The sequence below is a fragment of the Aquarana catesbeiana genome, linkage group LG07, assembly GCF_042186555.1.
Source record: "Aquarana catesbeiana isolate 2022-GZ linkage group LG07, ASM4218655v1, whole genome shotgun sequence".
In the NCBI taxonomy this organism is placed as follows: domain Eukaryota; kingdom Metazoa; phylum Chordata; class Amphibia; order Anura; family Ranidae; genus Aquarana; species Aquarana catesbeiana.
This window is the reverse complement of record NC_133330.1, coordinates 190,070,383-190,097,261: the sequence shown is the minus strand read 5'-3', so window position 1 is coordinate 190,097,261 and position 26,879 is coordinate 190,070,383. Positions and strand designations below refer to the sequence as shown.

Here is a 26,879-nt window from a genome sequence, read left to right as displayed (position 1 = left end):
GTCGACTTGGCCCTGTGTTTTGGTTCATTGTCATTTTCGAATGTCCAAGTACGTCCCATGCGCAGCTTCCTGGCTCATGAATGCAAATGTTCCTCCAGTATTTTTTGATAACATACTGCATTCATCTTGCCATCAATTTTGACCAAATTTCCTGTGCCTTTGTAGCTCACATATCCCCCAAAACATCAGCGATCCACCTCCGTGTTTCACAGTAAGAATAGTGTACCTTTCATCATAGGCCTTGTTGACTCCTCTCCAAATGAAGAGTTTATGGTTGTGGCCAAAAAGCTCAATTTTGGTCTCATCACTCCAAATGACTGTGCCAGGTTTGTCTCCGTGCTGTTTGGCATATTTTAAATGGGATACTTTGTGGCATTTGCATAGTAATGGCTTTATTCTGGCGACTTGACCATGCAGCCCATCTTTCTTCTAATGCCTCCTTATTGTGTATCTTGAAACAGCCACACCACATGTTTTCAGAGTCCTGTATTTCACCTGAAGAATTTGGGGGTTATTCTATGCATCCTGAACAATTTTCCTGGCAGTTGTGGCTGAAATTTTGGCTGAAACCAAACTGTGGTTTCAACAGAACCCCTCATTTTCCACTTCTTGATTAGAGTTTGAACACTGCTGGTTGGCATTATCAATTCCTTGAATATCGTTTTATATCCCTTTCCTGTTTTATACAGTTCAACTACCTTTTCCCGCAGATCCTTTGACAATTCTTTTGCTTTCCCCATGATTTAGAATCCAGAAAGGTCAGTGCAGCACTTGATGAAAGATGCAAGGGTCTGTCAGGAGTCCAGAAATTTATTGACCTTTCATACACACACACACAGATGACAGGTGAGGATGGTTACCTTTAATAGCCATTCAAACCCCCTTGTGTCAACTTGTGTGCATGTTATCAGGCCAAAATCACCAGGGTATATAAACTTTTGATTAGGGTCATTTGGTTAGTTTCTGTTTCCATTATAGTAAACACAGTTGATTGATAATAAATGGCTTCAACCAAACACTAACCATGAGTGAAAGAAAAGTTTTTGTGTTATTCATATTCTCTGAAAAATGGCCAAGAAATCATAAATTCTGCCAGGTTATGTAAACTTATTAGCACAACTGTAGATGTTAAAAAGGGGATCTCCACGCAAAAAAAAGACATGGGGTCCCACACTTATTTATACCAGACCCTTCAGGTCCGGTATTTAATTAAGGGGGACCCCGTGCAAAAAAAAGAATTAAAAAAAAAAGAATGGTATGAGGTCCCTTCCAAATTATAAACTGTATCCTTTAGGTCTGGTATAGATTTTAAGGGGGAATCCCACACACAAGAGGGGCCTTCCCATAAATCCACAACAGTCCCTTATTTGAGCATACAGCCTGGCAGGCCAGAAAAGGAGTATGACGTTCCCCATGCCTTTACCTTGGGGGGGGGGGGGACATGGGGACAAGGGTCTTCCCAACATGGGGACAAGGGTCTTCCCTGGCAAGGTCCACGAATCTTGAGGGCCTGTGGCCTAGTATGGTTCAGAAGGGGTGTACACGTTCATGTCCCCTCTTTCCTGGTCTGCCAGGCTGCATGCTCAGATAAGTTTCTGAAGTGGATTTTTTGTAGGAGACCTCACTTTTTTTTCTTTTTAATTCTTGTGTGTCATGCCATTTTATTTTTATTTTTTGCATGGGGACCCCTTTAAAAATCCTGAAAGGCCTGGTATGAATTATGGAGGAAATTCCCATGCCATTTTTTCTGTAAACTATCCCCACTCTTTTGCATACTTGCCTGGGGATTCCCAGCCATGTAAGCAAATGTGGCTGGTGATGTCACTGGTCATTAAGAATTTGGCAGTGCCACCAACGTTTTTACCAAACCTTGATATTGGGAGGCCATCATGCAGAATAGCGTTAGTAATTGGTAAATGTTCAGGCATTCCACGCATGTCCATGCCTGCAGCATACACCTCCCTTAGTGGTGTAGTATCTGAACGGATCAATATCTGATCCAATCAGATCTATACTAGCGTCCCCAGCAGTTTAGGGTTCCCAAAAACGCAGTGTTAGTGGGATCAGCCCAGATACCTGCTAGCACCTGCATTTAGCACCTCCGCCCAGTCCACCCAAGTGCAGTATCGATCGATCACTGTCACTTACAAAACACTAAACACACATAACTGCAGCGTTCGCAGAGTCAGGCCTGATCCCTGCGATCGCTAACAGTTTTTTTGGTAGCATCTTGATACAGTCAGGAGCTTTTTTACCTGTGAGTCTCACTAGTGTACCACTAAATTTAGAGCCCAAAATGGCAAATCGAAGGTACACTAGTGAAGAGGCCTAAACGTTTCTGAGCATGACAGATAGTGAAGAGGAAGTCACTCATCTGTCAGATTCAGGCTCAGAATACGACCCTGTAGAGGACGGCGGCTCCATGACAGATGGCTCTGACGACGGAGGTGTGGTCCCTGCCAAGGTTAGGCGCAGGGCCGATCCTACCCAGGGTGCGAAGGGTGCTTTGCACCCAGGCGCCTGCAGAGGTGGGGGCGCCGAAGAGCCAGACTTCTCCCCTCCCTCCTTCTCTCCTTGTGAGTGTCTGTCCAGAACTCCAGTGTGAGCATAGGGCAGCCCGTCCAGCCTGGCAGTGCTCGGGGGAGGGGCGCTCCTCTTCCTGACAGGAGGGTTCTAGTCAGTGGCTGCTGATGTGCAGGAATAAATTCCTCACACTGGGATCCCGCACTGTCTCCACTAACACCAGTTGGAATGCCTCCCCCTCCCATCTCCGGCTGCACAGAGAGAGAACTGAGGTGAGTCAGTGTGCTGTGTGTAGGAATGGCATCCCCTGCACACCTTTAGATGTGCTCTGGGCTGCCCCTGCTAGGAGATGTTTTATGGCATGATAGATTACATAGGATACACAGGCCCTGTACCTTCCTGCACCTCAGTAGTTCATTTACAGATGTGATGTTTAATGAGATGTACTAAGAGCCCTTTCACACTGACAGTGCGGGGGCATCGGCGGTAATGCGCTGCTACTTTTAGTGGCGCTTTACCGTCGCTTTAGAGGTACATTTAACCCCCACTAAAGGGTTCAAAGGCGCAACTGCCGAGGCGCTTTTCAGGCACTGCCTATTGATTTCAATGGACAAGGGTGCTTTAGGAGCAGTGTATACACCGCTCCTAAGGCGCCTCAAAGAAGCTACTTGCAGGAATTTTTTGGACGTCGTACCAGTGCTCTGCTCCAGTGCGAAAGCATTCGGGCTCTCACAATGGGATTGCAGATAAGGCTTTTTCCATGTGCTATTTTTAACACTTAAGCACCTGAAAAACGCCTCCAGTGTGAAAGGGGTCTAATGGACCATCTCCTGTACTATGTCTGCAGACTAAGGATGAGCTCCAGCGTGTTCGCAAGCTGCATGTGCAGAGCCCGCCAGGAACTCGGCACTGCACAGCGCTAATCACAAGCAGTGAGACATTTCCCGATGTGCGGCTGCAGAGATCGGGAAATGTCTCACAGCTTGTGATTAGGACAGCGCATTGCTGACTTCCTGGCGGGCTCTGCACGTGCAGCTTGCGAACACGCTGGAGCTCATCCTTAGTCTGCAGTCTCGGATCATCTCCTGTAGTATGTCTGCAGTCTCTGATCATCTCCTGTACTATGTCTGCAGTCTCTGACCATCTCCTGTACTATGTCTGCAGTCTCTGACCATCTCCTGTACTATGTCTGCAGTCTCTGACCATCTCCTGTACTATGTCTGCAGTCTCTGACCATCTCCTGTAGTATGTCTGCAGTCTCTGACCATCTCCTGTAGTATGTCTGCAGTCTCTGATCATCTCCTGTAGTATGTCTGCAGTCTCTGATCATCTCCTGTAGTATGTCTGCAGTCTCTGATCATCTCCTGTACTATGTCTGCAGTCTCTGATCATCTCCTGTAGTATGTCTGTAGTATTTCTGGGGGCTCTTTCTAACAGACTCTCTAACAGAAGTGCTCTCTGTCTCCATCAGAGAGGCCCCCCTCCAGGTCCCAATAAAGTACTCTCGCTTCTCTTCCTGTATTTTGTTTATTGTACCTGTAAGGATCCCAGGGTAATGAAGACTTCGTGGTGGAGCATCTCTGTGGTTGAGTCGTTGCCATAGAAATATGTGTAAAGGGGAGGAGTTACTAAAATGACCACGCCCATGTGGGGGCGCCAGAAATATTTCTGCACCCAGGCGCCTGTGACCCTAGGATCGGCCCTGGTTAGGCGTACCAGACCCCAATCTTCTGTCATTGATGGGCAAGAATCGCAGGTCCCTCGTATGGAGCAGAGCAGTTCTAGCGCCGCTATTCCTAGTGGCGAACTGGCAAGCACCAGCGGCCTAGTACACCCTGGTCATAGTCAATCCAGCACTGCAGTATCACGTGGTGACGTGGCGAGTCCCATAAGTGCAGTTCAAGCTGGTGAGGAGGCAAGAACAAGCAGTGTCCCGCTGCCACCAAGAAGACGAACACAGGCCCGTCGTGCCCATAGTGCCCTTCCTGCTGCATTCGCCAATCCTAATTGGGAACCCACCACTTCTGCAGTACCCGTACTTCCCCCATTCCCCCAACCCGGCATTCAGGTGGAAACAGTTGATTTTACGTCACTTGATTTTTATTCGCTGTTTTTCACCGAAGATCTCTATAGATCTATTGTGGACCAAAGCAATTTGTACGCTGGTCAACACATCGCCACTATTCCCCAGTCCTCCCTTGCCAGAGATTAGAGACCAATTACGGTTTCAGAATTTAAGCTATTTCTGGGCCTTTCCCTCAAAATGGGCATAACTAAAAAGAGTGAGTTGCGGTCATATTGATCCACTGACCCAATTCACCATATGCCCTTGTTCTCTGCCTCCATGACCAGGGCACGATATGAGCAGATCTTGTGGTTCATGCACTTCAATGACAATGAACTCTGTCATCCTCGTGGAGACCCTGGTTACGATCAGCTCTACAAAATTCGGCCCCTCGTAAACCACTTCAACCAACATTTTGCAGACTTGTTTACTTCCCATCAAGTTGTCTGCGTTGATGAGTCCCTGATTAAGTTTTCTGGCCGCTTGTCATTCAAACAGTACCTTCCCAGCAAGCGTGCCAGATACGGGGTCAAGATGTATAAGCTCTGTGACAGGGCCACAGGCTATACATGTAGTTTTATGGTTTACGAGGGAAAAGATAGCCACGTAGAGCCAACAAACTGCCCTGACTACATAGGAAGTGCTGGCAAGATTGTGTGGGACTTGGTGTCACCCTTATTCGGAAAGGGGTACCACTTATATGTGGACAATTATTACACAAGCGTGCCACTTTTTAGTCACTTGTTTTTGTGTTTTGTTTTTTTGGAGGCACAGACACTTGTTTGATCAGCAGATTGGAGCATGTGGCACCGTGCAACCTAATCGCCGGGGCTTTCCCCAGCGGCTTGTAGATTCCTGTCTTAGGCAGGGGGAGAGAGCCTGCTTCAAGTGTAATAACTTGCACGCTATGAAGTGGAGGGATAATAAGAATGTTTTCGTTCTTATCTCCCTTCATGCAGACATGACGTTCCAAATTACTACTGCGACTGGTGTTGTGGAGAAACCCCTCTGTGTCCACGAATATAACCAAAATATGGGAGGGGTGGACCTCACAACCAGTTGTTGGTGCCGTACCTAATTGCCCGTAAGGCGCTGGTACAAGAAAGTGTCTGTTTATTTATTTCAATTGGCTTTGCGGAACGCTCATGTGCTATACAGAGCTTCAGGAGGGACTGGTTCCTTCCTTAAATTCCAGGAAGAGATCGTCAGAGCCCTTCTGTTTCCAGACGGTGCTCCACCTCACCTTCCCCAACCAAATGCAGTAAGCCGGCTGCATGAGAGGCATTTTCTTTATGTCCTCCCGAGTACCCCTACCCAACGAGCCCCCCAAAAAAGATGTGTCTGCAGCAAGTGCGGATATAGGCGTGACACCCGCTATTATTGTCCCTCCTGTCCTGACAATCCTGGTCTTTGCATTGGTGAATGTTTTGAAGGCTACCATACACTAGTTGAATATTAGCATAGGGTAAAGCACTGCACAGACTATGCACACTTTCACAGGGTCTCCCAAGATACCATCGCATTTTGAGAGACCCGAACCTGGAACCGGTTACAGTTACAAAAGTTACAGTTACAAAAAAAAGTGTAAAAAAAAAAAAAACAAAAAAAAAAAGTTGTCGTTTTATTGTACTCTCTATTCTCTCTCTATTGTTCTGCTCTTTTTTACTGTATTCTATTCTGCAAAGTTTTATTGTTATGTTTTATCATATTTGCTTTATAGGTATGCAATTTTTTTATACTTTACTGTTTACTGTGTTTTATTGTTGCGCCATTAAGCTGCAGAGCGAATTTATTTATCTTGACAGCAACATCGTTTGCTCCCATGATACATAAAGCCGTGACTCCAGCGCTGTCGGAGGTGATTTCACCACCACAGTTAAAAAAAAAAAAAAAAGAAGCATATATGCCGAAGCATGGGGCAGCAGGGGCAGAGGAGCGATTTGCTCCTACCTTTTGCGGGTGGATGCCCCCATGCTTCGGCATATATATATTTTAGGTACAGGTTGCGTTAAAAAATGTTTTTTATTTTTTACTTTTTTTTTTTTTTGTATTTGCTTTGCAGGTATGGTAAGTCTTACTGTTATACTGTAATGTTACTTTTTTTTATTGTTAACCATCATTTGCTTAGCAGGTACACCATTCAGATGCAGTGCGGATTTATTTATCTTGACAGCAACAGCGTTTGCTCCCATGATACATAAAGCCGTGACTCCAGCGCTGTAGGAGGTGATTTCATTACCACATTTAACAAAAAGAGCATATATGCCGAAGCATGGGGGCAGCAGGGGCGGAGGAGCGATTTGCTCCTACCTTTTGGGGCGGATGCCCCCATGCTTCGGCATATATAAATGGTGCATGTATGCCTATCATTAGAAGTGAGTGGATGAAGGGAGGTATTCTAATGGTGGGCGTACCCACCGATCAATCTCTTTTTCTTACTCGAACATCACGGGACACAGAGCCTCAGTAATTACTGATGGGTTATATAGGTATCACTAGGTGATTGGACACTGGTGACACCCTAAACAGGAAGTTCAACCCCCTATATAATCCCTCCCCTTGCAGGGATACCTCAGTTTTTACGCCAGTGTCTTAGGTGATGGAAGTGGACCTGTGCTGAGCTCCAAAGGGAATATCCTATATCCTATACTGGGGCAAGCCAGGCGAACCGGATCCATTTCAAAGTGTCTTTTCTAGGCCGAATTGGATGGTACCCGGGCCTTGTGTCGGAAGAAACAAGGTTTTACCTGTAACGCTTCCTCTTTTTAGAGAGCTGGACCCCGCATATCAGAAAATGGTTTTATATCCTTATTTCTGGCTGGGTGCTTTACAGGCCCAGAACTGTGGATCCCCCAGTCTCGTAGGGGGCCCCAGTCTCAAACGGAGCCCACCGTGAGAGGCGAAGATTGGGTCTGTGTATAACAGAACCCTGCGGCTGGATAAGGTAAGGGAGATTCCACAGAATTTTTTAATTCCAGTAGGTTTTCTCCTTTAAGGTAAATGCATGCTGTGCCTATTGTCGCTACCGGGGGATGCCAAGAGCACATACCTTCTCATGCTGATGTCTGTCTCAGTGTTCTCACGCTGCACAAGCTCCTCCGGCCGGCTCCAGGTAGAATGAGATGGGGGGTTTTCTCCTTTGGATATTCCCCCCAGGCTAGGGGGGGCTGCAGGGGGTCTGTGAGGCGGTTGTACACCGCATTATCACCGCCGCCGCCACCATTGCCATGTGGAGGCCCCATCACTACCAGCCTTTCTCCTTCCTCCCCCACCCCCAGCCTTTCCTCCATGTTTGTCCCAGAGGGTCGGCTAGCGCGGGAAGCGCTCGTTTTTTTGAAAAACGAAGGGGGGGGGGCGGTAGAGGGGGGGGCTTGACTTCAGCACAGCGTTCAGTGTGCTCAGATGTTTAACATTGCCGGCTGCAAGGCTATAGAGGCACAGTTTACAGGTGCACACAGCCTTTGGAGGGACACAGAGCTGACGGTCGCATGTAAGGTGGGACACAGGCATTCCCCTAGGCAGCATTTACTAAGGTAACACCAGACTGGGCATTTGGTAGCAAGGCTTTTGCCAGACTACATCGCTCAGCAGTCAGTGTTCATTTTGTGATACCTCCACCTTGTTGCTTTGCACTATGGGTAGAAGACGTTCAAATACCCCAAGAACCAGAGACTCTAGGGGATCTCGTTCAGGTTCTGAGGACTCCCTTTCTGCAGCACCCCCCCCCCCCTTGGGGGCCAGGGACGGCTAGTCAGGGAGAGCCATTTGGGTCAGGGGCTACACCTGCTTCTGGCACTTCAGCCCCTGTATACATTACACAGGAGGTGTTTTTACTCAACCATTTATGGTCTAGAGGAAAGATTAATGGCCGTGGTAGCATCTTCACTCAGTGGAAGAAAACGCACTAGGTCTTCCTCTGTTACCCGGGACCCTCAGGAGAGGAGCTCTGGGATAGGGGAGAAAAATCCCTTTCAGAGGATCGGGATGGGACGGATGATTCCTTCTCTGAGGAATCAAGTGGAGAAGGGCCCTCTTCGCTTCTCAGGATGAGAAAGTCTTAGTACAGATCCTTGCTGGATTGGTCCGCTCCACATTTAAAGTACCCGTAGCTAAATCAGTTAAAGAACCCTCTATTTCTTTGGGGTCACTGAAACCTCCTCAAACAACACATGCTTTTCCTGCTCATAATTTACTTGAAAAAGCTCATTTATTCTGAGTAGGATCACCCAGATAAACGTTTTTTTCCGCCTGAAAAAGTTTTCAACACTTTATCCTATGGAAGAAATGTTTATAAAGATGTGGGGGATACCGGCCGTTGATGTCGCCATTTCCTCTGTAGTCTGACTTGTCCTGTAGACAATGCTCAGAGGCTCAGGGATCCCGTGGTTAAAAGGATGGAATCCCTATTGAAGGATATTTTCTCCTTAGCAGGTTCAGTAGTTCAACCTGCAGTGGCAGCGATCGGAGTCTGTCAATACTTAGAGACCATGTTAAGCAGGTCATCAAAGTTTTACTTGAACAGCAGGCCAGCGGTTGGCTAACCTTCCAGCGGCCTTATGTTTTGCTGTTTACGCCATTAGAGATTCTATCAGGCAAACCCCTCGTTTTTCACTTGGGTTGGTACGTATGCGTAGAATCTTATGGTTGAAAAATTGGTCAGCTGAAGCACCATGTAAGAAACCTCTGGCTGGATTTCTATTTCAGGGTGCAAGGTTGTTTGGAGAAGACTTGGATAATTATATTCAAAGGTTCTCTAGTGGGAGAGCACTCTCTTACCTGTTAAGAAGAGGAGTAAGCGTCCCTCTTTCAAACGGACTCTTTTCCCCAGTGCCAGGGGCATCAGCCTCTGGGCAGTCGCGATGACCTTCTCCGTCTGGGTCAAGAAACAAGAGTCAAACCCCAGAGACAAAGAAGTCCTGGGTGAAGAAGCCTGCTAGACAGGACTCTAGGGCCTCTTTATGAAGGGACGCCCCCACTCGATCGAGTGGGGGAAGACTGCTACAGATCTCAAGAGCTCTGGCAGGAGGATTTCAGGACAGATGGGTAATCTCCACGGTAACCTTAGGTTACAAACTGGAGTTCCAAGAGTTTCCCTCTCCTCGTTTCCTCAGATCATGTGTCTCCAGAGAAGAAGCAGTCGCTCCTTCTAGCTTTAGAGCGACTTTTGTCGCAAGAGGTCATTATGGTGGTTCCCACGAAGGATCAAGGATTGGGTTTTATACCAACCTTTTTACGGTCCAAAAGGCCAAATGGAGATGTCAGACCCATTCTGGATCTAGGGATCTGAATCGATTCCTAAGGATTCGGTCCTTCCGCAGGGAATCAATTTGGACACTGGAAATAAAAGGTGACATAGGGCGCACAGGACTAGCGTAGTCCAATTGATGTCTCTATTAAGGGTCGGCAGTCCAAAAAAAGAACGGGAGAAATGTTGGTAGGAAGGGATGAAAGGATGGTGATCTTCAGCAAAAAGGGCTGCAACTTTAAAAGACTTGAAGCAGGGTCTAAAATGACATAAAAACAAACAAAGGCGCCTCTAAGTGCAGAAGATAAACAATTTTAATACCCCAACTGGGTTAAAAACACTTACAAGATAGAAGTAAAAAACAGGCACATCGTGGGTAAGGCTGCATTGGAAGGGGTCACGATCAGAGGAAGCCTTCAGGAGGATGGATGTAGTCACTGTCAGCAGCGATGTAAAACACAGGAAACAGCTGTGAAGCCGGCGTCGTCAGCGTGTGAGGGCTACGAACCCGGAAGTGATGTCATCCGCTGGATGGCTCTGTGACCAGCCTGAACCGCAAACGAAAGGCCAGAGAGGGGATGTGATGTCATCAGTGAGGGACGCGTTTCAGAACCGTCATTCGTTCCTTTCTCAACCTCGGATTGCACTGATGGCTGGGGAGGATATATACAAGCACACTGGCAGTGGATTGGCCGTTGGGCGGGGACACCTTTACGAGGTATGTATTCCTCAGGGTCCTTTCACACTGATCACTTTTTGATCAGTTGTTCAAAATACATGAAAAATGCATCCCTTTACATCCTATGGAACTTTTCACACCTGTCCCTTGCATTTTGTTTCAGTTGCATTTTTCAGTTGCAAGTCCTGCTTGCTGCATTTTTGGTGTGGTTGAACTGAATGGAAAACCTCTAAATGCCTGTTGCTAGGGGGTCCCTCGTAGTCTCTACGAGGGACCCCCTAGCAACAGGCATTTAGAGGTTTTCCATTCAGTTCAACCACACCAAAAATGCAGCAAGCAGGACTTGCAACTGAAAAATGCAACTGAAACAAAATGCAAGGGACAGGTGTGAAAAGTTCCATAGGATGTAAAGGGATGCATTTTTCATGTATTTTGAACAACTGATCAAAAAGTGATCAGTGTGAAAGGACCCTGAGGAATACATACCTCGTAAAGGTGTCCCCGCCCAACGGCCAATCCACTGCCAGTGTGCTTGTATATATCCTCCCCAGCCATCAGTGCAATCCGAGGTTGAGAAAGGAACGAATGACGGTTCTGAAACGCGTCCCTCACTGATGACATCACATCCCCTCTCTGGCCTTTCGTTTGCGGTTCAGGCTGGTCACAGAGCCATCCAGCGGATGACATCACTTCCGGGTTCGTAGCCCTCACACGCTGACGACGCCGGCTTCACAGCTGTTTCCTGTGTTTTACATCGCTGCTGACAGTGACTACATCCATCCTCCTGAAGGCTTCCTCTGATCGTGACCCCTTCCAATGCAGCCTTACCCACGATGTGCCTGTTTTTTACTTCTATCTTGTAAGTGTTTTTAACCCAGTTGGGGTATTAAAATTGTTTATCTTCTGCACTTAGAGGCGCCTTTGTTTGTTTTTAAATCAATTTGGACAGTAGTCTCCATCCGGCAGGGAGGAGAATTTGCTGGCATCGATAGACATCAGGGATGCATATCTGCAGGTGCCCATTTTTCCTGCTCATCAGAAGTTTCTGCACTTCACGATAGGAGGGCGTCATTTCCAGTTTGTGGCTCTGCCTTTTGGGTAGCCACTGCACCTCGAGTGTTCACAAAGATCTTGGCTCCTCCTCTGGCCAGATTAAGGGCTCAGGGTATAACTGTCATAGCATACCTAGATGACCTGCTCTTGATAGACCGGTCGGTAGCCTCGTTGAAGGGGAACTTGAGGACCACAGTCAGGTATCTGGAACACCTAGGTTGGATCCTCAACCTAGAAAGATCTTTCCTAAAACCAGTAAGAAAACTGGAGTATTTGGGTCTGATCATAGATACAAGCCAGGAAGAAGGTATTTTTACCTCAGGCAAAGATCACTGCCCTAGGGGAGCTGATTCTGGTAGTCAGGACCAAGAAGGGTCCTTCTGTCTGCCTTTGTATAAGGCTGCTGGGTAAGAGGGTAGCTTCGTTCAAAGCAGTTCCCTATGCTCAGTTTCAGTCAGGACTGTTGCAACACAGTATCCTGTCGGCCTGGAGCAAGAGGGTTTAGGTATTAGATTTTCAGATGCACTTGTCTCAGGCAGTGCGTCAGTGCCTCAATTGGTGGTTAATACCCGAAAGCTTGCAGAAAGGGAAATCCTTCCTACCGGTCACCCGGACGGTGGTAACAACGGATGCCAGTCTTTCGGGTTGGGGAGGTCTCTAACCATCAACATTCTGGTGATTCGTGTGTCATATCTAGCCCTAAAGACCTGGACTCTCAGGCTACAGGGTTGCCCAGTCAGGACCCAGTCCGACAATGCCACAGCAGTGGCTTATATCAAATTCGTGACAAAAAATCCTCTTGCATACGGGACAGATGCGTTGGCGATTCAGTGGCATCGGTTCTCACTGGTTTCTGCATTCCCGCATATTCTGCTACTGCCACGATTCCTTCGCAGGATCAGGCAGGAAGGTCGGTACTTCTGGTAGCCCCCACTTGGCCCAGGAGGACTTGGTATGCGGAAATAGTAAGGATGACGGTGGGTTCCCCGTGGACCCTACCGTCACGCCCAGACCTGTTATCTCAGGGTCCAGTGTTCCATCCTGCCTTACAAACGTTAAAATTAATGGTTTGGCTATTGAAACCCAGGTTCTGAAGAGCCGTGGGGTTTCAGGTCCTGTGATATCTACCTTGATCAATGCAAGGAAGCCAGCTTCCAGAGTAATTTATCATAGAGTCTGGAAAGCTTATGTATCCTGTTGTGAATCCAGGGGTTGGCATCCCAGAAAACATGTCATAGGTAGAATTCTTGATTTCTACAATTGGGACTAGAGATGAAGCTGGCCTTCAAGGGCCAGGTTTCGGCCTTATCAGTATTGTTTCAACGGCCACTTGCTTCGCATTTTTTGGTCCGAAACTTTATGCAGGGGGTGACGCGTCTTAATCCTCCTGTTAAGGCACCCCTAAACCCCTGGGACTTGAACTTGATTCTGTCTGTTTTACAGAAACAGCCCTTTGAACCAATACGTCAGATTCCTTTGGTCTTGCTGACAAGGAAGTTCATTTTTCTGGTAGCCATCTCTTCTGCTAGAAGAGTATCAGAATTGGCAGCTCTTTCCTGTAAAGAGCCTTATTTGATTGTACACAAGGATAGAGTGGTATTGCACCCTCATCCTAGTTTATAACCGAAGGTGGTTTCAGATTTTCATCTAAACCAAGACATTGTTCTGCCTCCCCTTTTTCCAGATCCCTGTTCTTCGGAAGAAAGGTCACTACATTCTTTGGATGTAGTAAGAGCAGTCAAGGCCCATCTGGAAGCAACTGCTCAAATTCGCAAAACAGATGTTTTGTTCATACTGCCAGAGGGTCCCAATAGAGGACAGGCAGCGTCAAAATCTACCATTTCTAAATAGATTTGACAATTGATTATTCAGGCTTACGTTTTGAAACAGAAGATTACTCAGTTTCAGATCGAAGCACATTCCACAGGAGCTATTGGTGCTTCTTGGACAGTACATCACTGGGCCTCTATGGCTCAAATCTGCAAGACCGCAACCTGGTCTTCAGTTCAGACATTCACCAGATTTTATCAGGTGGATGTGAGAAGGCATGAGGATATCGCCTTTGGGCGTAGTGTGCTGCAGGCAGAGGTACAGGATCTTCAGGTCTGATTGCACCCTACTTGGTTGTGGTTCCCCTCCCCTCAGGTAGCATTGCTCTAGGACATCCCATCAGTAATTACTAAGGCTCTGTGTCCCGTGATGTTCAAGAAAGAAAATAGGATTTTTTATGACAGCTTACCTGTAAAATCCTTTTCTTTCAATGGACATCACGGGACACAGAGGTCCCGCCCCTCTTCTAATACACTTATATTGCTTGGCTATAAAACTGAGGTATCCCTTCAAGGGGAGGGATTATGAAGGGGTTTGAACTTCCTGTTTAGGGTGTGACCAGTATCCAATCACCTAGTGATACCTATATAACCCATCAGTAATTACTGAGGCTCTGTGTCCCGTGATGTCCATCGAAAGAAAAGGATTTTACAGGTAAGCTGTCATAAAAAAATCCTATTTTTTCATGCAGCCCACAGGCTGCATGAAAAAAATGTTTACAATATATGCCCAACAAGGACCAGCAATGTACTGGTATGTTGCTGGACTTTGGTTATACCAGAATGATGCCTGCAGGTTTAGGTATCATCTTGGTATCATTAGTTTCAGCCAACGGTTGACTTTCATGTAAAAGCAATCCTAGCGGCTAATTAGCCTCTAGACTGCTTTTCCAAGCAGTGGGAGGGAATGCCCCCCCACCGTCTTCCATGTTTTTCTCTGGCTCTCCTGTCCCAACAGGGAACCTGAGAATGCAGCCGGTGAATCGGCCAGCTGACCATAGAGCTGATCAGAGACCAGAATGGCTGCAAACATCTCTATGACCTAAGAAACTGGAAGCTACGAGCATTTTATGACTTAAATTTCACCGGATGTAAACAGCGCCATTGGGAAATTGGGAAAGCATTTTATCACACAGATCTTTCCCTGAGATCCTTGGCCCTAAACCAATCATGTTTTTGGATAAATGGAGATTCCACCAACTACAATGCTTCCTAAGCTCCTTTACTCATGCGCTAAGAGGTCTGCAAGATTTAAATAGCATTGAAGAGATATTCCACCCAGAAGGACCCCCCTCTACATGGAATTTCTCTATTCTACAAAGCTCTTATTGCTCTTAAAAATCCTACCTACCTGCCAGTCCTGGTTAAATGGGAAATGGATCTGGATTCTCCCCTCACAGACAACCAAAAGGATAAGATCCTACAGCTAGCTCACACATCCTCTCTTGCTTCTAAAATGGCAGAAGTCAACTATAAATTACTCACCAGGTGGCACTACACCCCAGCCAAACTTCACCAAATGTTCCCCGCCAGTTCCCCATTGTGCTGGAGGAACTGTGGTAACAAAGCCACTCATGCACATGTCTGGTGGTCTTGCCCACTCATTCGACCGATTTGGGCTGACATTCGCAAACTGATAATACAGATCTCAGATGTCAATCTACCCAATGACTATTGGACTATTCATTTTCATGCCACTAAAGATCCCATTGGCTCATATAAGCGCTCAATAATTCCTCATCTGTTGAACACCACCAAAGCCTTGATTCCTACTCTATGGGGCCAACCAACAACCCCATCCATAAAAGTTTGGCTACAAAAGGTAGATGAAGTTCATCTCATGGAGGATATTACCCACAACATTAGAGGCACCTCTAGGAGACATTCACTAACTTGGGCTCCCTGGCTAAAATTACAGTCCACCTCCTCCTATAAGGACATTATAATGCAAACCCCTTTAGATTATTTATCAAGCATTGTTATGTAAATTCTTCTTTTACTAGTTAAATTTTTTAATGTTTTTGGTTTATTTTTCTCTTTTATTCCATGACAGATACAATTTTCAGTATTCTTAAACGTGATGACATGCATGCCAACAATCCCTTCCTCCCTATCTCATACCCTACCTACCATCTCTCTTCCTTTATCTATTTTCCTTCCTATCCTCTATTCCTCTCTAACCCCCTTTACTGTTTGTTTTTTTTTTTTTCTCCCTTCTTTTTTTTTTTTTTTTAACTGAAGCAACGTTTTGGATCTTTCTTTTTTTTTTTTCATACTTGGATTCAGATGCTCCCATAGATGGAAGCCCCTGTCTAGTTAGTTACTACATTTGCTAGTCTCTCCCTCTTTGTATTTCCAGGGGCAAAAATTATTAGTTTTTGTACAAACGATGTCAACTTGCGAGCATTGGAACCTATGTCATTTTTCTCCAAGAGTGTATATTACCTGTTATATGTATATCTTTTCTCTATTTAACTTTAGTAAAAATGTATTAAACAAAAAAAAAACACACCAATCTTGGTGTGGTCAGATGCTTTGAGGGCAGAGGAGAGATCTAGGGTCTCAATTCTTTTAAAAAAGAGTACCTGTCACTACCTATTGCTATCATAGGGGATATTCACATTCCCTGAGATAACAATGAAAATGATTAAAAAAAATGAAAGGAACAATTTAAAAAGATAAAAAAGAAAAAAAAAAAGAAAAAAAAAAAGCACCCCTGCCCCCCTCCCCTGCTCTCGCGCAAAGGCGAACGCAAGCGTCGGCCTGGCGTCAAATGTAAACAGCAATTGCACCATGCATGTTAGGTACCACCGCGAAGGTCAGATCGAGGGCAGTAATTTTAGCAGTAGACCTCCTCTGTAAATCTAAAGTGGTAACCTGTAAAGGCTTTTAGAGACTTTTAAAAATGTATTTCGTTTGTCGCCACTGCAGGTTTGTGCGCAATTTTAAAGCATGTCGTTTTTGGTATCCATGTACTCGGCCTAAGATCATCTTTTTTATTTCATCAAACATTTGGGCAATATAGTGTGTTTTAGTGCATTAAAATTTATAAAAGTGTGTTTTTCCCCCAAAAAATGCATTTGAAAAATCGCTGCGCAAATACTGTGTGAAAAAAAAAAAAGAAACTCCCACCATTTTAATCTGTAGGGCATTTGCTTTAAAAAAAAATGTATAATGTTTGGGGGTTCAAAGTAATTTTCTTGCAAAAAAAAATAATTTTTTCATGTAAACAAAAAGTGTCAGAAAGGGCTTTGTCTTCAATTGATTAGAAGAGTGGGTGATGTGTGACATAAGCTTCTAAATGTTGTGCATAAAATGCCAAGACAGTTCAAAATCCCCCCCCAAATGACCCCATTTTGGAAAGTAGACACCCCAAGCTATTTGCTGAGAGGCATGTCGAGTCCATGGAATATTTTATATTGTGACACAAGTTGCGGGAAAAAAGACACATTTTTTTTTTTTACACAGTTTTCATTAAATTATATATTGCTCAAACATGCCATGGGAATATGTGAAATTACACCCCAAAATACATTCTGTTTCTTCTCCTGAGTACGGGGATACCACATGTGTGAGACTTTTTGGGAGCCTAGCTGCGTACGGGACCCCGAAAACCAATCACCGCCTTCAGGCTTTCTAAGGCCGTAAATTTTTGATTTCACTCTTCACTGCCTATCACAGTTTCGGAGGCCATGGAATGCCCAGGTGGCAAAAAAAAAACCCCAAATGACTTTATTTTGGAAAGTAGACACCCCAAGCCATTTGCTGAGAGGTATAGTGAGTATTTTGTAGACCTCACTTTTTGTCACAAAGTTTTGAAAATTGAAAAAAGAAAAAAAAAAAAACACATTTTTCTTGTCTTTCTTAATTTTCAAAATTAAATGAGAGCTGCAAAATACTCACAATTCCTCTCAGCAAATAGCTTGGGGTGTCTACTTTCCAAAATGGGGTCATTTGGGGGGGGTTTGTGCTATCTTGGCATTTTATGGCCTTTGAAACTGATAGGTAGTGAGGAGTGAAATCAAAAATTTATGCCCTTAGAAATCCTGAAGGAGGTGCTTGGTTTTCAGGGCCCCGTACGCGGCTAGGCTCCAAAAAAGTCCCACACGTGGTATCCCCGTACTCAGGAGAAGCAGATTAATGTATTTTGGGGTGCAATTTCACATAAAACCATGGTTATATCATTTAGTGACAACTTTTTGTAAATTTTTTTTTTTTTTTTTTTAGCATTATTCAATCACTTGGGACAAAAAAAATTAATATTTAATGGGCTCAACATGCCTCTCAGCAATTTCCTTGGGGTGTCTATTTTCCAAAATGGGGTAATTTGGGGGGGGGGGTTTGTACTGCCCTGCCATTTTAGCACCTCACGAAATGACATAGGCAGTCATAAACTAAAAGCTGTGTAAATTCCAGAAAATGTACCCTAGTTTGTAGACGCTATAACTTTTGTGCAAACCAATAAATATACGCTTATTGACATTTTTCTTTACCAAAGACATGTGGCCGAATGCAATTTGGCCTAAATGTATGACTAAAATTGAGTTTATTGGATTTTTTTTATAAAAAAAAAAAAAAAAAGTAGAAAATATCTTTTTTTTTTAATTTTTGTTCTTTTTCCATTTATAGCGCAAAAAATAAAAACCGCAGAGGTGATCAAATACCATCAAAAGAAAGCTCTATTTGTGGGAAAAAAAAGGACGTAAATTTAGTTTGGGTACAGCATTGCATGACCGTGCAATTAGCAGTTAAAGAGACACAGTACCCAACTGTAAAAAGTGCTCTGGTCAGGAAGGGGGTAAATCCTTCTGGGACTGAAGTGGTTAATGACACCCCCAGATTGGTTCTCAGATTGCAGTGCGAACTGTGAACTCGCACAGGAATCAGATCGCATGGGGGTGACACCCATGCGATCCGATTCCAGTGCAGGAAAAAAGTCCCTGTATTTTCCTGCAAATCCAATGCCAGTTCAGCCATACAACTGGCATTGCACAGACATTGCATGCGATCGGCACTGCAGTGCAGGTGCGATTCACATGCAATGTCTGTTCGCACAAGTGTGAACCTGGACTTAAAGATTCTTTGACGACTGGCTTGGTACCAGTAGATTTAAAAATCCATTTTACATAAACGCAACACAAGACCAATGTGGTACCTATATTTAAAAAAAAAAAGGATCAAGGGCTTTTCTTGGCAACAACAGGTTTGTAAGTTTAACCTCTATATGTTAGAAATTGATTAAAAAAAAAAAACACAACAAAGAGTTTCTGCTAGAAAACCATATCGTAAGCAAAACTCACACCAGAAAAGCGCATGCATAACATGGATGTGGCTTTTATATTGCACATAGCATGATCAGCAGTATGTTGCAATGCATTATAGAACATCAGAATGTGATGCACTGCTGGAAAATATTTATTTTCAGTGCACACCAAGGCACTGAACTAAACACAAGTCAAATTACCATGTTCTTGCTTTGGTACTGCTCTGGGCAACGCAGTCACTGCTGCTAGTGTGAACGAGCTCTTAAAGTGGTAGTAAAGTCTGCTCTTCCACTTGTACCGAAGGGTAAGCCTATAATAAGGTTTACCTGTAGGTAAAGTGAATATTTACTAAACATGCACCGTTTAGGAAATATTCACACTTGTAGCGGCCAATGACATCACTGATGCATGCGCAATGCGCTCTGAATGCATGGCACACTCAAGTGTTTCATCTGTTCAGAGCACTGTGCCATGATCATGACTCCTATGCACATGCATTGGAGTGATGTAATCGAGGCCAGGCCATTCAAGCGGCAAAAGCACATGAACCCTGAAGGAAGACAGAGTGAAGGTGGAAGCCCTGTTAACGGTGACAGTACGCTGCTGGATATATACACTTTGCAGGTAAATCTGCAGTGCATTATGACATTAACACTATGACATTAACCTGCAGGGGGGCCATTATTTATTTTTTTTTTGAAGAGACTTTAATACTAAAGGTCTATAGGCTTAGGAAATTAAATTTGTAAATAGACAATAGGCTTATAAGCAGAGGTTAACGGTTCATTCTCTGAATGGTCTAAAGTTGTTTGGGATATACGTTAAGGTTTAGTGTTGGGACCATTACTTTTTAACCTGTTTATAAATTATGTATATACAGTTTAGGATTAACAGCACCATGTTTGTGTTTGCAGATCATACAATTTATGTACAGTTGTGGTATACAGTTCCTACAAGATGTTTTGGACTTACAAGCTGTAGATGCACCTTCTAATTGGGCATCTACTTGGAAAATTAAGTTTAATGTTGATTAATGTAAAGTTCTGAACTTGGGAGAGAAATCCATGCATAGATCCATGCACACTGCATCTCAAAAAAGCTCAAAGAGGCTGCTCCTATAGGCTTTTGAGCTTTTTAGAGCTCTCATTTTTCTACCTGGAAACTCCCCTCCATTAGGGATGAGCCGAACACCCCCCTGTTCGGTTCGCACCAGAACATGCGAACAGGAAAAAAGTTCGTTCGAACATGCGAACACCGTTAAAGTCTATGGGACACGAACATGAATAATCAAAAGTGCTAATTTTAAAGGCTTATATGCAAGTTATTGTCATAAAAAGTGTTTGGGGACCTGGGTCCTGCCCCAGGGGACATGGATCAATGCAAAAAAAAGTTTTAAAAACGGCCGTTTTTTCAGGAGCAGTGATTTTAATAATGCTTAAAGTCAATCAATAAAAGTGTAATATCCCTTTAAATTTCGTACCTGGGGGGTGTCTATAGTATGCCTGTAAAGGGGCGCATGTTTCCTGTGTTTAGAACAGTCTGACAGCAAAATGACATTTTGAAGGAAAAAACTCATTTAAAACTACCCGCGGCTATTGCATTGCCGACAATACACATAGAAGTTCATTGATAAAAACGGCATGGGAATTCCCCAAAGGGGAACCCCGAACCAAAATTAAAAAAAAAAAAATGACGTGGGAGTCCTCCTAAATTCCATACCAGGCCCTTCAGGTCTGGTATGGATATTAAGGGGAACCCCGGCCAAAATTAAAAAAAAAAAAATGACGTGGGGTTCCCCCTAAATTCCATACCAGACCCTTCAGGTCTGGTATGGATTTTAAGGGGAACCCCGCGCCAAAAAAAAAAAAAAAAAAAAACGGCGTGGGGTCCCCCCAAAAATCCATACCAGACCCTTATCCGAGCACGCAACCTGGCAGGCCGCAGGAAAAGAGGGGGGGACGAGAGTGCGGCCCCCCCTCCCTCCTGAACCGTACCAGGCCACATGCCCTCAACATTGGGAGGGTGCTTTGGGGTAGCCCCCCAAAACACCTTGTCCCCATGTTGATGAGGACAAGGGCCTCATCCCCACAACCCTGGCCGGTGGTTGTGGGGGTCTGCGGGCGGGGGGCTTATCGGAATCTGGAAGCCCCCTTTAACAAGGTGACCCCCAGATCCCGGCCCCCCCCCCTGTGTGAAATGGTAAGGGGGTACATAAGTACCCCTACCATTTCACGAAAAAAGTGTCAAAAATGTTAAAAATGACAAGAGACAGTTTTTGACAATTCCATTATTTAAATGCTTCTTCTTTCTTCTATCTTCCTTCATCTTCTGGTTCTTCTGGTTCTTCTGGCTCTTCTGGTTCTTCTGGTTCTTCTGGTTCTTCCTCCGGCGTTCTCGTCCAGCATCTCCTCCGCGGCGTCTTCTGTCTTCTCTGGCCGCTCCGCACCCATGGCATGGGGGGGAGGCTCCCGCTCTTCTCTTCTTCTCTTTTTCTTTTCTTCTCTTCTCCGGGCCGCTCCGCAATCCATGCTGGCATGGAGGGAGGCTCCCGCTGTGTGACGGCGCTCCTCGTCTGACAGTTCTTAAATAATGGGGGGGGCGGGGCCACCCGGTGACCCCGCCCCCCTCTGACGCACGGTGACTTGACGGGACTTCCCTGTGGCATTCCCCGTGACATCACAGGGAAGTCCCGTCAAGTCACCGTGCGTCAGAGGGGGGCGGGGTCACCGGGTGGCCCCGCCCCCCCGTTATTTAAGAACTGTCAGATGAGGAGTGCCGTCACACAGCGGGAGCCTCCCTCCATGCCAGCATGGATTGCGGAGCGGCCCGGAGAAGAAAATGAAGAAGAGAAGAAGAGAAGAAGAGAAGAAGAGAAGAAGAGAAGAAGAGAAGAAGAGAAGAAGAGAAGAAGAGAAGAAGAGAAGAAGAGAAGAAGAGAAGAGCGGGAGCCTCCCCCCATGCCATGGGTGCGGAGCGGCCCGAGGAGAAGAAGATAGAAGACGCCGCGGAGGAGATGCTGGACGAGAACGCCGGAGGAAGAACCAGAAGAGCCAGAAGAGCCAGAAGAACCAGAAGAACCAGAAGATGAAGGAAGATAGAAGAAGCATTTAAATAAAGGAATTGTCAAAAACTGTCTCTTGTCATTTTTAACATTTTTGACACTTTTTTCGTGAAATGGTAGGGGTACTTATGTACCCCCTTACCATTTCACACAGGGGGGGGGCCGGGATCTGGGGGTCACCTTGTTAAAGGGGGCTTCCAGATTCCGATAAGCCCCCCGCCCGCAGACCCCCACAACCACCGGCCAGGGTGGTGGGGATGAGGCCCTTGTCCTCATCAACATGGGGACAAGGTGTTTTGGGGGGCTACCCCAAAGCACCCTCCCAATGTTGAGGGCATGTGGCCTGGTACGGTTCAGGAGGGAGGGGGGGCCGCACTCTCGTCCCCCCCTCTTTTCCTGCGGCCTGCCAGGTTGCGTGCTCGGATAAGGGTCTGGTATGGATTTTTGGGGGGACCCCACGCCGTTTTTTTTTTTTTTTTTTGGCGCGGGGTTCCCCTTAAAATCCATACCAGACCTGAAGGGTCTGGTATGGAATTTAGGGGGAACCCCACGTCGTTTTTTTTTTTTAATTTTGGCCGGGGTTCCCCTTAATATCCATACCAGACCTGAAGGGCCTGGTATGGAATTTAGGGGGACCCCCACGTCATTTTTTTTTTTTAATTTTGGTTCGGGGTTCCCCTTTGGGGAATTCCCATGCCGTTTTTATCAATGAACTTCTATGTGTATTGTCGGCAATGCAATAGCCGCGGGTAGTTTTAAATGAGTTTTTTCCTTCAAAATGTCATTTTGCTGTCAGACTGTTCTAAACACAGGAAACATGCGCCCCTTTACAGGCACACTATAGACACCCCCCAGGTACGAAATTTAAAGGGATATTACACTTTTATTGATTGACTTTAAGCATTATTAAAATCACTGCTCCTGAAAAAACGGCCGTTTTTAAATTTTTTTTTTGCATTGATCCATGTCCCCTGGGGCAGGACCCAGGTCCCCAAACACTTTTTATGACAATAACTTGCATATTAGCCTTTAAAATTAGCACTTTTGATTTCTCCCATAGACTTTTAAAGGGTGTTCCGCGGCATTCGAATTTGCCGCGAACACCCCAAATTGTTCGCTGTTCGGTGAACTTGCGAACAGCCAATGTTCGAGTCGAACATGAGTTCGACTCGAACTCGAAGCTCATCCCTACCCTCCATGTTGGCTAATGTTTCCATGTACACGCTGGCTTTTTCAGGCTATTACAGGCATATGCTCTTACAGGAAGAAAAAAACCCCACCAAAGGCACATTTCTGAGAGGAGCTTTCGAACAGAAAAGACACCTAAGTGCCCAAAATTGTGCAAAAAAGCATGAGAAACACGAAAAAGTTCAAAAAAACTCAAAGGCACAAAAAAAAAAAAAAAATTTAGGAAAAATTAGCTGAGGCAAGGGTTTGTAAAAAAATAAAAATAAAATTAAAAAAAAGCCTATGCTCAAAGAAGCTCAATAAAAACGTGCAAGAGAACACAAAAGAGCACAAATTTCTTCAAGCTATTAGGCAGAGGAAAAAAGCTCAAATGTTTGTAAAAGCAGCTTTTTCTTTGATCTGCAGTGTGTATGAACCCATAATAAAGTCTAGGGGGAATACTACCGTACATATGAGTTTGTCAATAACAGAAACCACTGCACTTTACTGTGTGGTTAGTGTGAACGGGCCCGTAGTAGTGATTAACCCTTGGAGTATCTCACCAAAACTTAAAATCAAGCAGCCAATCACACAAGCAGGAAATTACATTTTTGGAGGCATTCTGTACACCATCTGTGTACAAAGCACTTCCAGGTTGCCATATTGCATTGAATTTCAATGCACTGCAGATTGAAAAAGATAGACCATTTTATTAATATTAAATTACAGCTTGGCTTGTATAGCAATTATATATGCTTTCTTTTTTTCTATATTTTTTCCACAAAAGTGGCGTTACACTTTAACACAGAAGCGCATTATAGGCACCTTTTTATATATATATATATATATATATATATATATATATATATATATATATATATATATATATATATATATTTATATTTATATTTATATTAATTTTTTTTTTTTTTTTTTTTTTTTTTTTTTAAATGTCTAATGCACAGAATATGAATGTCTACCAATATATTTAAAAAAGGGAGTATCAATATATTTATAACACTGTAGATTGTTGATCCAGGGAGTATCTGATTGCCTAGAGGATCAAGAAAGATTTTTCCCGTTTTGGAGCAAATGGGACCATACTTTATAAAGTTTTACCTTCCTCTGGGTCTACCAACCTGCTTAACTATATACAGTAACTATATAAAGGGTTAATATGAAGGCCTGAAAGATAGATCCAAGCTTACAACAAATTCAAGAACTGCATATTGTTTCATGGAATTTTCATTGAAGGTTAATTTCTGGTTATGCAGTTTTCATCACAGTTTGTATTTTCCAGGTTTAGGACAGTTTTTGTTTCCAGTACACTATGCATTATTTGGATGTACGTACTTCTACAGGTTGGAAAGGTTGAACTCCAGCCATAATGAAAGCATTGGATAGAGCTTGAGCCTTCTAGGATCCCGTTTTCTTGGCATTTAAAATGGATAACGATACCAAATGGTACTCTTATTTCTTCTCTTTCTTCAGTTTGTATTTGTGTACAGTAAATTTCTGTGGAAGGGAATTATATATATTAAACTATGTGTATATATAAACTTTAGTCATTATACATACAGTATGTACACAGAAATCTAAAAAAAGAAAGCTGCTATTGTTTAAAATACACAATCTTACTTTTGCTATGTTATGATTACACTCCAGTATTATATTTGTAATATCTTTTACAGACACATCTATAGTTTTAGGGTTGAAGATAAGCCATGCACTGGGCTTGTAAGTATATTGCTGTATCAGTAGTCTAAAGTGGTTGCAGGAGCTGAGGTCAAAATCCAGGCAAATTGCCACCTTGAGGCCTTATTATGGCTTATGTGACTTATGTAAAAAATGTAATTTGTAGCAATTGTAATGGTAATTGGTAATTGTAGCCGTATTACTACACTTGCAAAAAAGAACCATTGAGTACTGTCCATGATACTTTTTTATTAGCACCAACAGCCAAATGTTGAGGACAAGCTTTCAGGACGTGTCCCTGTCTTCAAGGTCCAGGAATTACTAATACACAAATTTTTAGCAAAATGTTAAGACAATCTCTGAGGGAAAAAACACACAACCATACACAGCAATGGTAATTAAAACGGGATAGTTAATTAGATAAGACAGAGAAAGAGTTATAGGCTCGGGGGTGGACTAACTGTCACAGAGGAGAAAACCAAGGTCTACAGTACATTTAGTCCATAATCTTGTGTCAAATAGAATTATCATTCTTAGTTCAAAAGTTTTCCTTTCCTGAGTGGTTCTGAAGTTCCCCTTAAGAACTAAAACCTTCATTTCTTCTTTAGTGTGGTCGGTTTGTGAAAAATAATGCCCCACGCAGGTGTGCAGAAATAATCTTCCTTATATTCCTTAATAGTGCGTCTGTGCAAATGCATCCTTTCACTTTGTTATATTGCAGCCATTTGCTAAAATCATTCAGGTTCATTTATTTTCCTCATTAACCACTTCAGCCCCGGAAGGATTTACCCCCTTCCTGACCAGAGCACTTTTTACAATTTGGCACTGCGTCGCTTTAACTGCTAATTGCGCGGTCATGCAATGCTGTACCCGAACGAAATTTGCGTCCTTTTCTTCCCACAAATAGAGCTTTCTTTTGATGGTAGTTGATCACCTCTGCCGTTTTTATTTTTTGCGCTACACACGGAAAAAGACCGAAAATTTTGAAAAAAAATGATATTTTCTACATTTTGTTCTAAAAAAAAATCCAATAAACTCAATTTTAGTCATACATTTAGGCCAAAATGTATTCGGCCACATATCTTTGGTAAAAAAAATGTCAATAAGTGTATATTTATTGGTTTGCGCAAAAGTTATAGCGCCTACAAACTAGGGTACATTTTCTGGAATTTACACAGCCTTTAATTTATGACTGCCTATGTCGTTTCTTGAGGTGCTAAAATGGCAGGGCAGTACAAAACCCCCACAAATGACCCCATTTTGGAAAGTAGACACCCCAAGGAAATTGCTGAGAGGCATGTTGAGCCCATTGAATATTCATTTTTTTGTCCCAAGTGATTGAATAATGACAAAAAAAAAAAAAAAAATTACAAAAAGTTGTCACTAAATGATATATTGCTCACACAGGCCATGGGCATATGTGGAATTGCACCCCAAAATACATTTAGCTGCTTCTCCTGAGTATGGGGATACCACATGTGTGGGACTTTTTGGGAGCCTAGCCGCGTATGGGGCCCCGAAAACCAATCACTGCCTTCAGGATTTCTAAGGGCGTACATATTTGATTTTACTCCTCACTACCTATCACAGTTTTGAAAGCCATAAAATGCCCAGATGGCATAAAACCCCCCCAAATGACCCCATTTTGGAAAGTAGACACCCCAAGCTATTTGCTGAGAGGCATGGTAAGTCCATGGAATGTTTTATATTTTGACACAAGTTGCAGGAAAGTGACAAACTTTTTATTTTTTTTGCACAAAGTTGTCACTAAATGATATATTGCTCACACAGGCCATGGGCATATGTGGAATTGCACCCCAAAGTACATTTAGCTACTTCTCCTGGGTACGGGGATACCACATGTGTGGGACTTTTTGGGAGCCTAGCCACGTACGGGGCCCCGAAAACCAATCACCGCCTTCAGGATTTCTAAGGGTGTAAATTTTTGATTTCACTCTTCACTGCCTATCACAGTTTCGGAGGCCATGGAATGCCCAGGTGGCACAACCCCCCCCCAAATGACCCCATTTTGGAAAGTAGACACCCCAAGCTATTTGCTGAGAGGCATGGTGAGTATTTTGCAGCTCTCATTTGTTTTTGAAAATAAAGAAAGACAAGAAAAAAAATTTTTTTTTTCTTTTTTCAATTTTCAAAACTTTGTGACAAAAAGTGAGGTCTGCAAAATACTCACTATACCTCTCAGCAAATAGCTTGGGATGTCTACTTTCCAAAATGGGGTCATTTGGGGTTTTTTTTTTTTGCCACCTGGGCATTCCATGGCCTCCGAAACTGTGATAG

The 26,879-nt window shown here is 44.0% G+C and overlaps 1 protein-coding gene across 5 annotated transcripts in view; it reads right to left on the bottom strand.

Moving 5' to 3' along the window:
• LOC141103386 (coagulation factor XIII B chain-like) overlaps window positions 1–26,879 on the bottom strand; it is a 1,015,098-nt gene that overhangs the window by 440,266 nt on the left and 547,953 nt on the right. For 4 of the 5 annotated variants that reach the window (XM_073592904.1, XM_073592906.1, XM_073592907.1 and 1 more), the window contains one exon: window positions 24,240–24,401. The exons of the other annotated variant lie outside the window; for it this stretch is intronic. In XM_073592904.1, coding sequence (XP_073449005.1) covers window positions 24,240–24,401 — 162 coding nt within the window. The remainder of the gene's footprint in view (window positions 1–24,239; window positions 24,402–26,879) is intronic. 5 annotated transcript variants of the gene reach the window in all.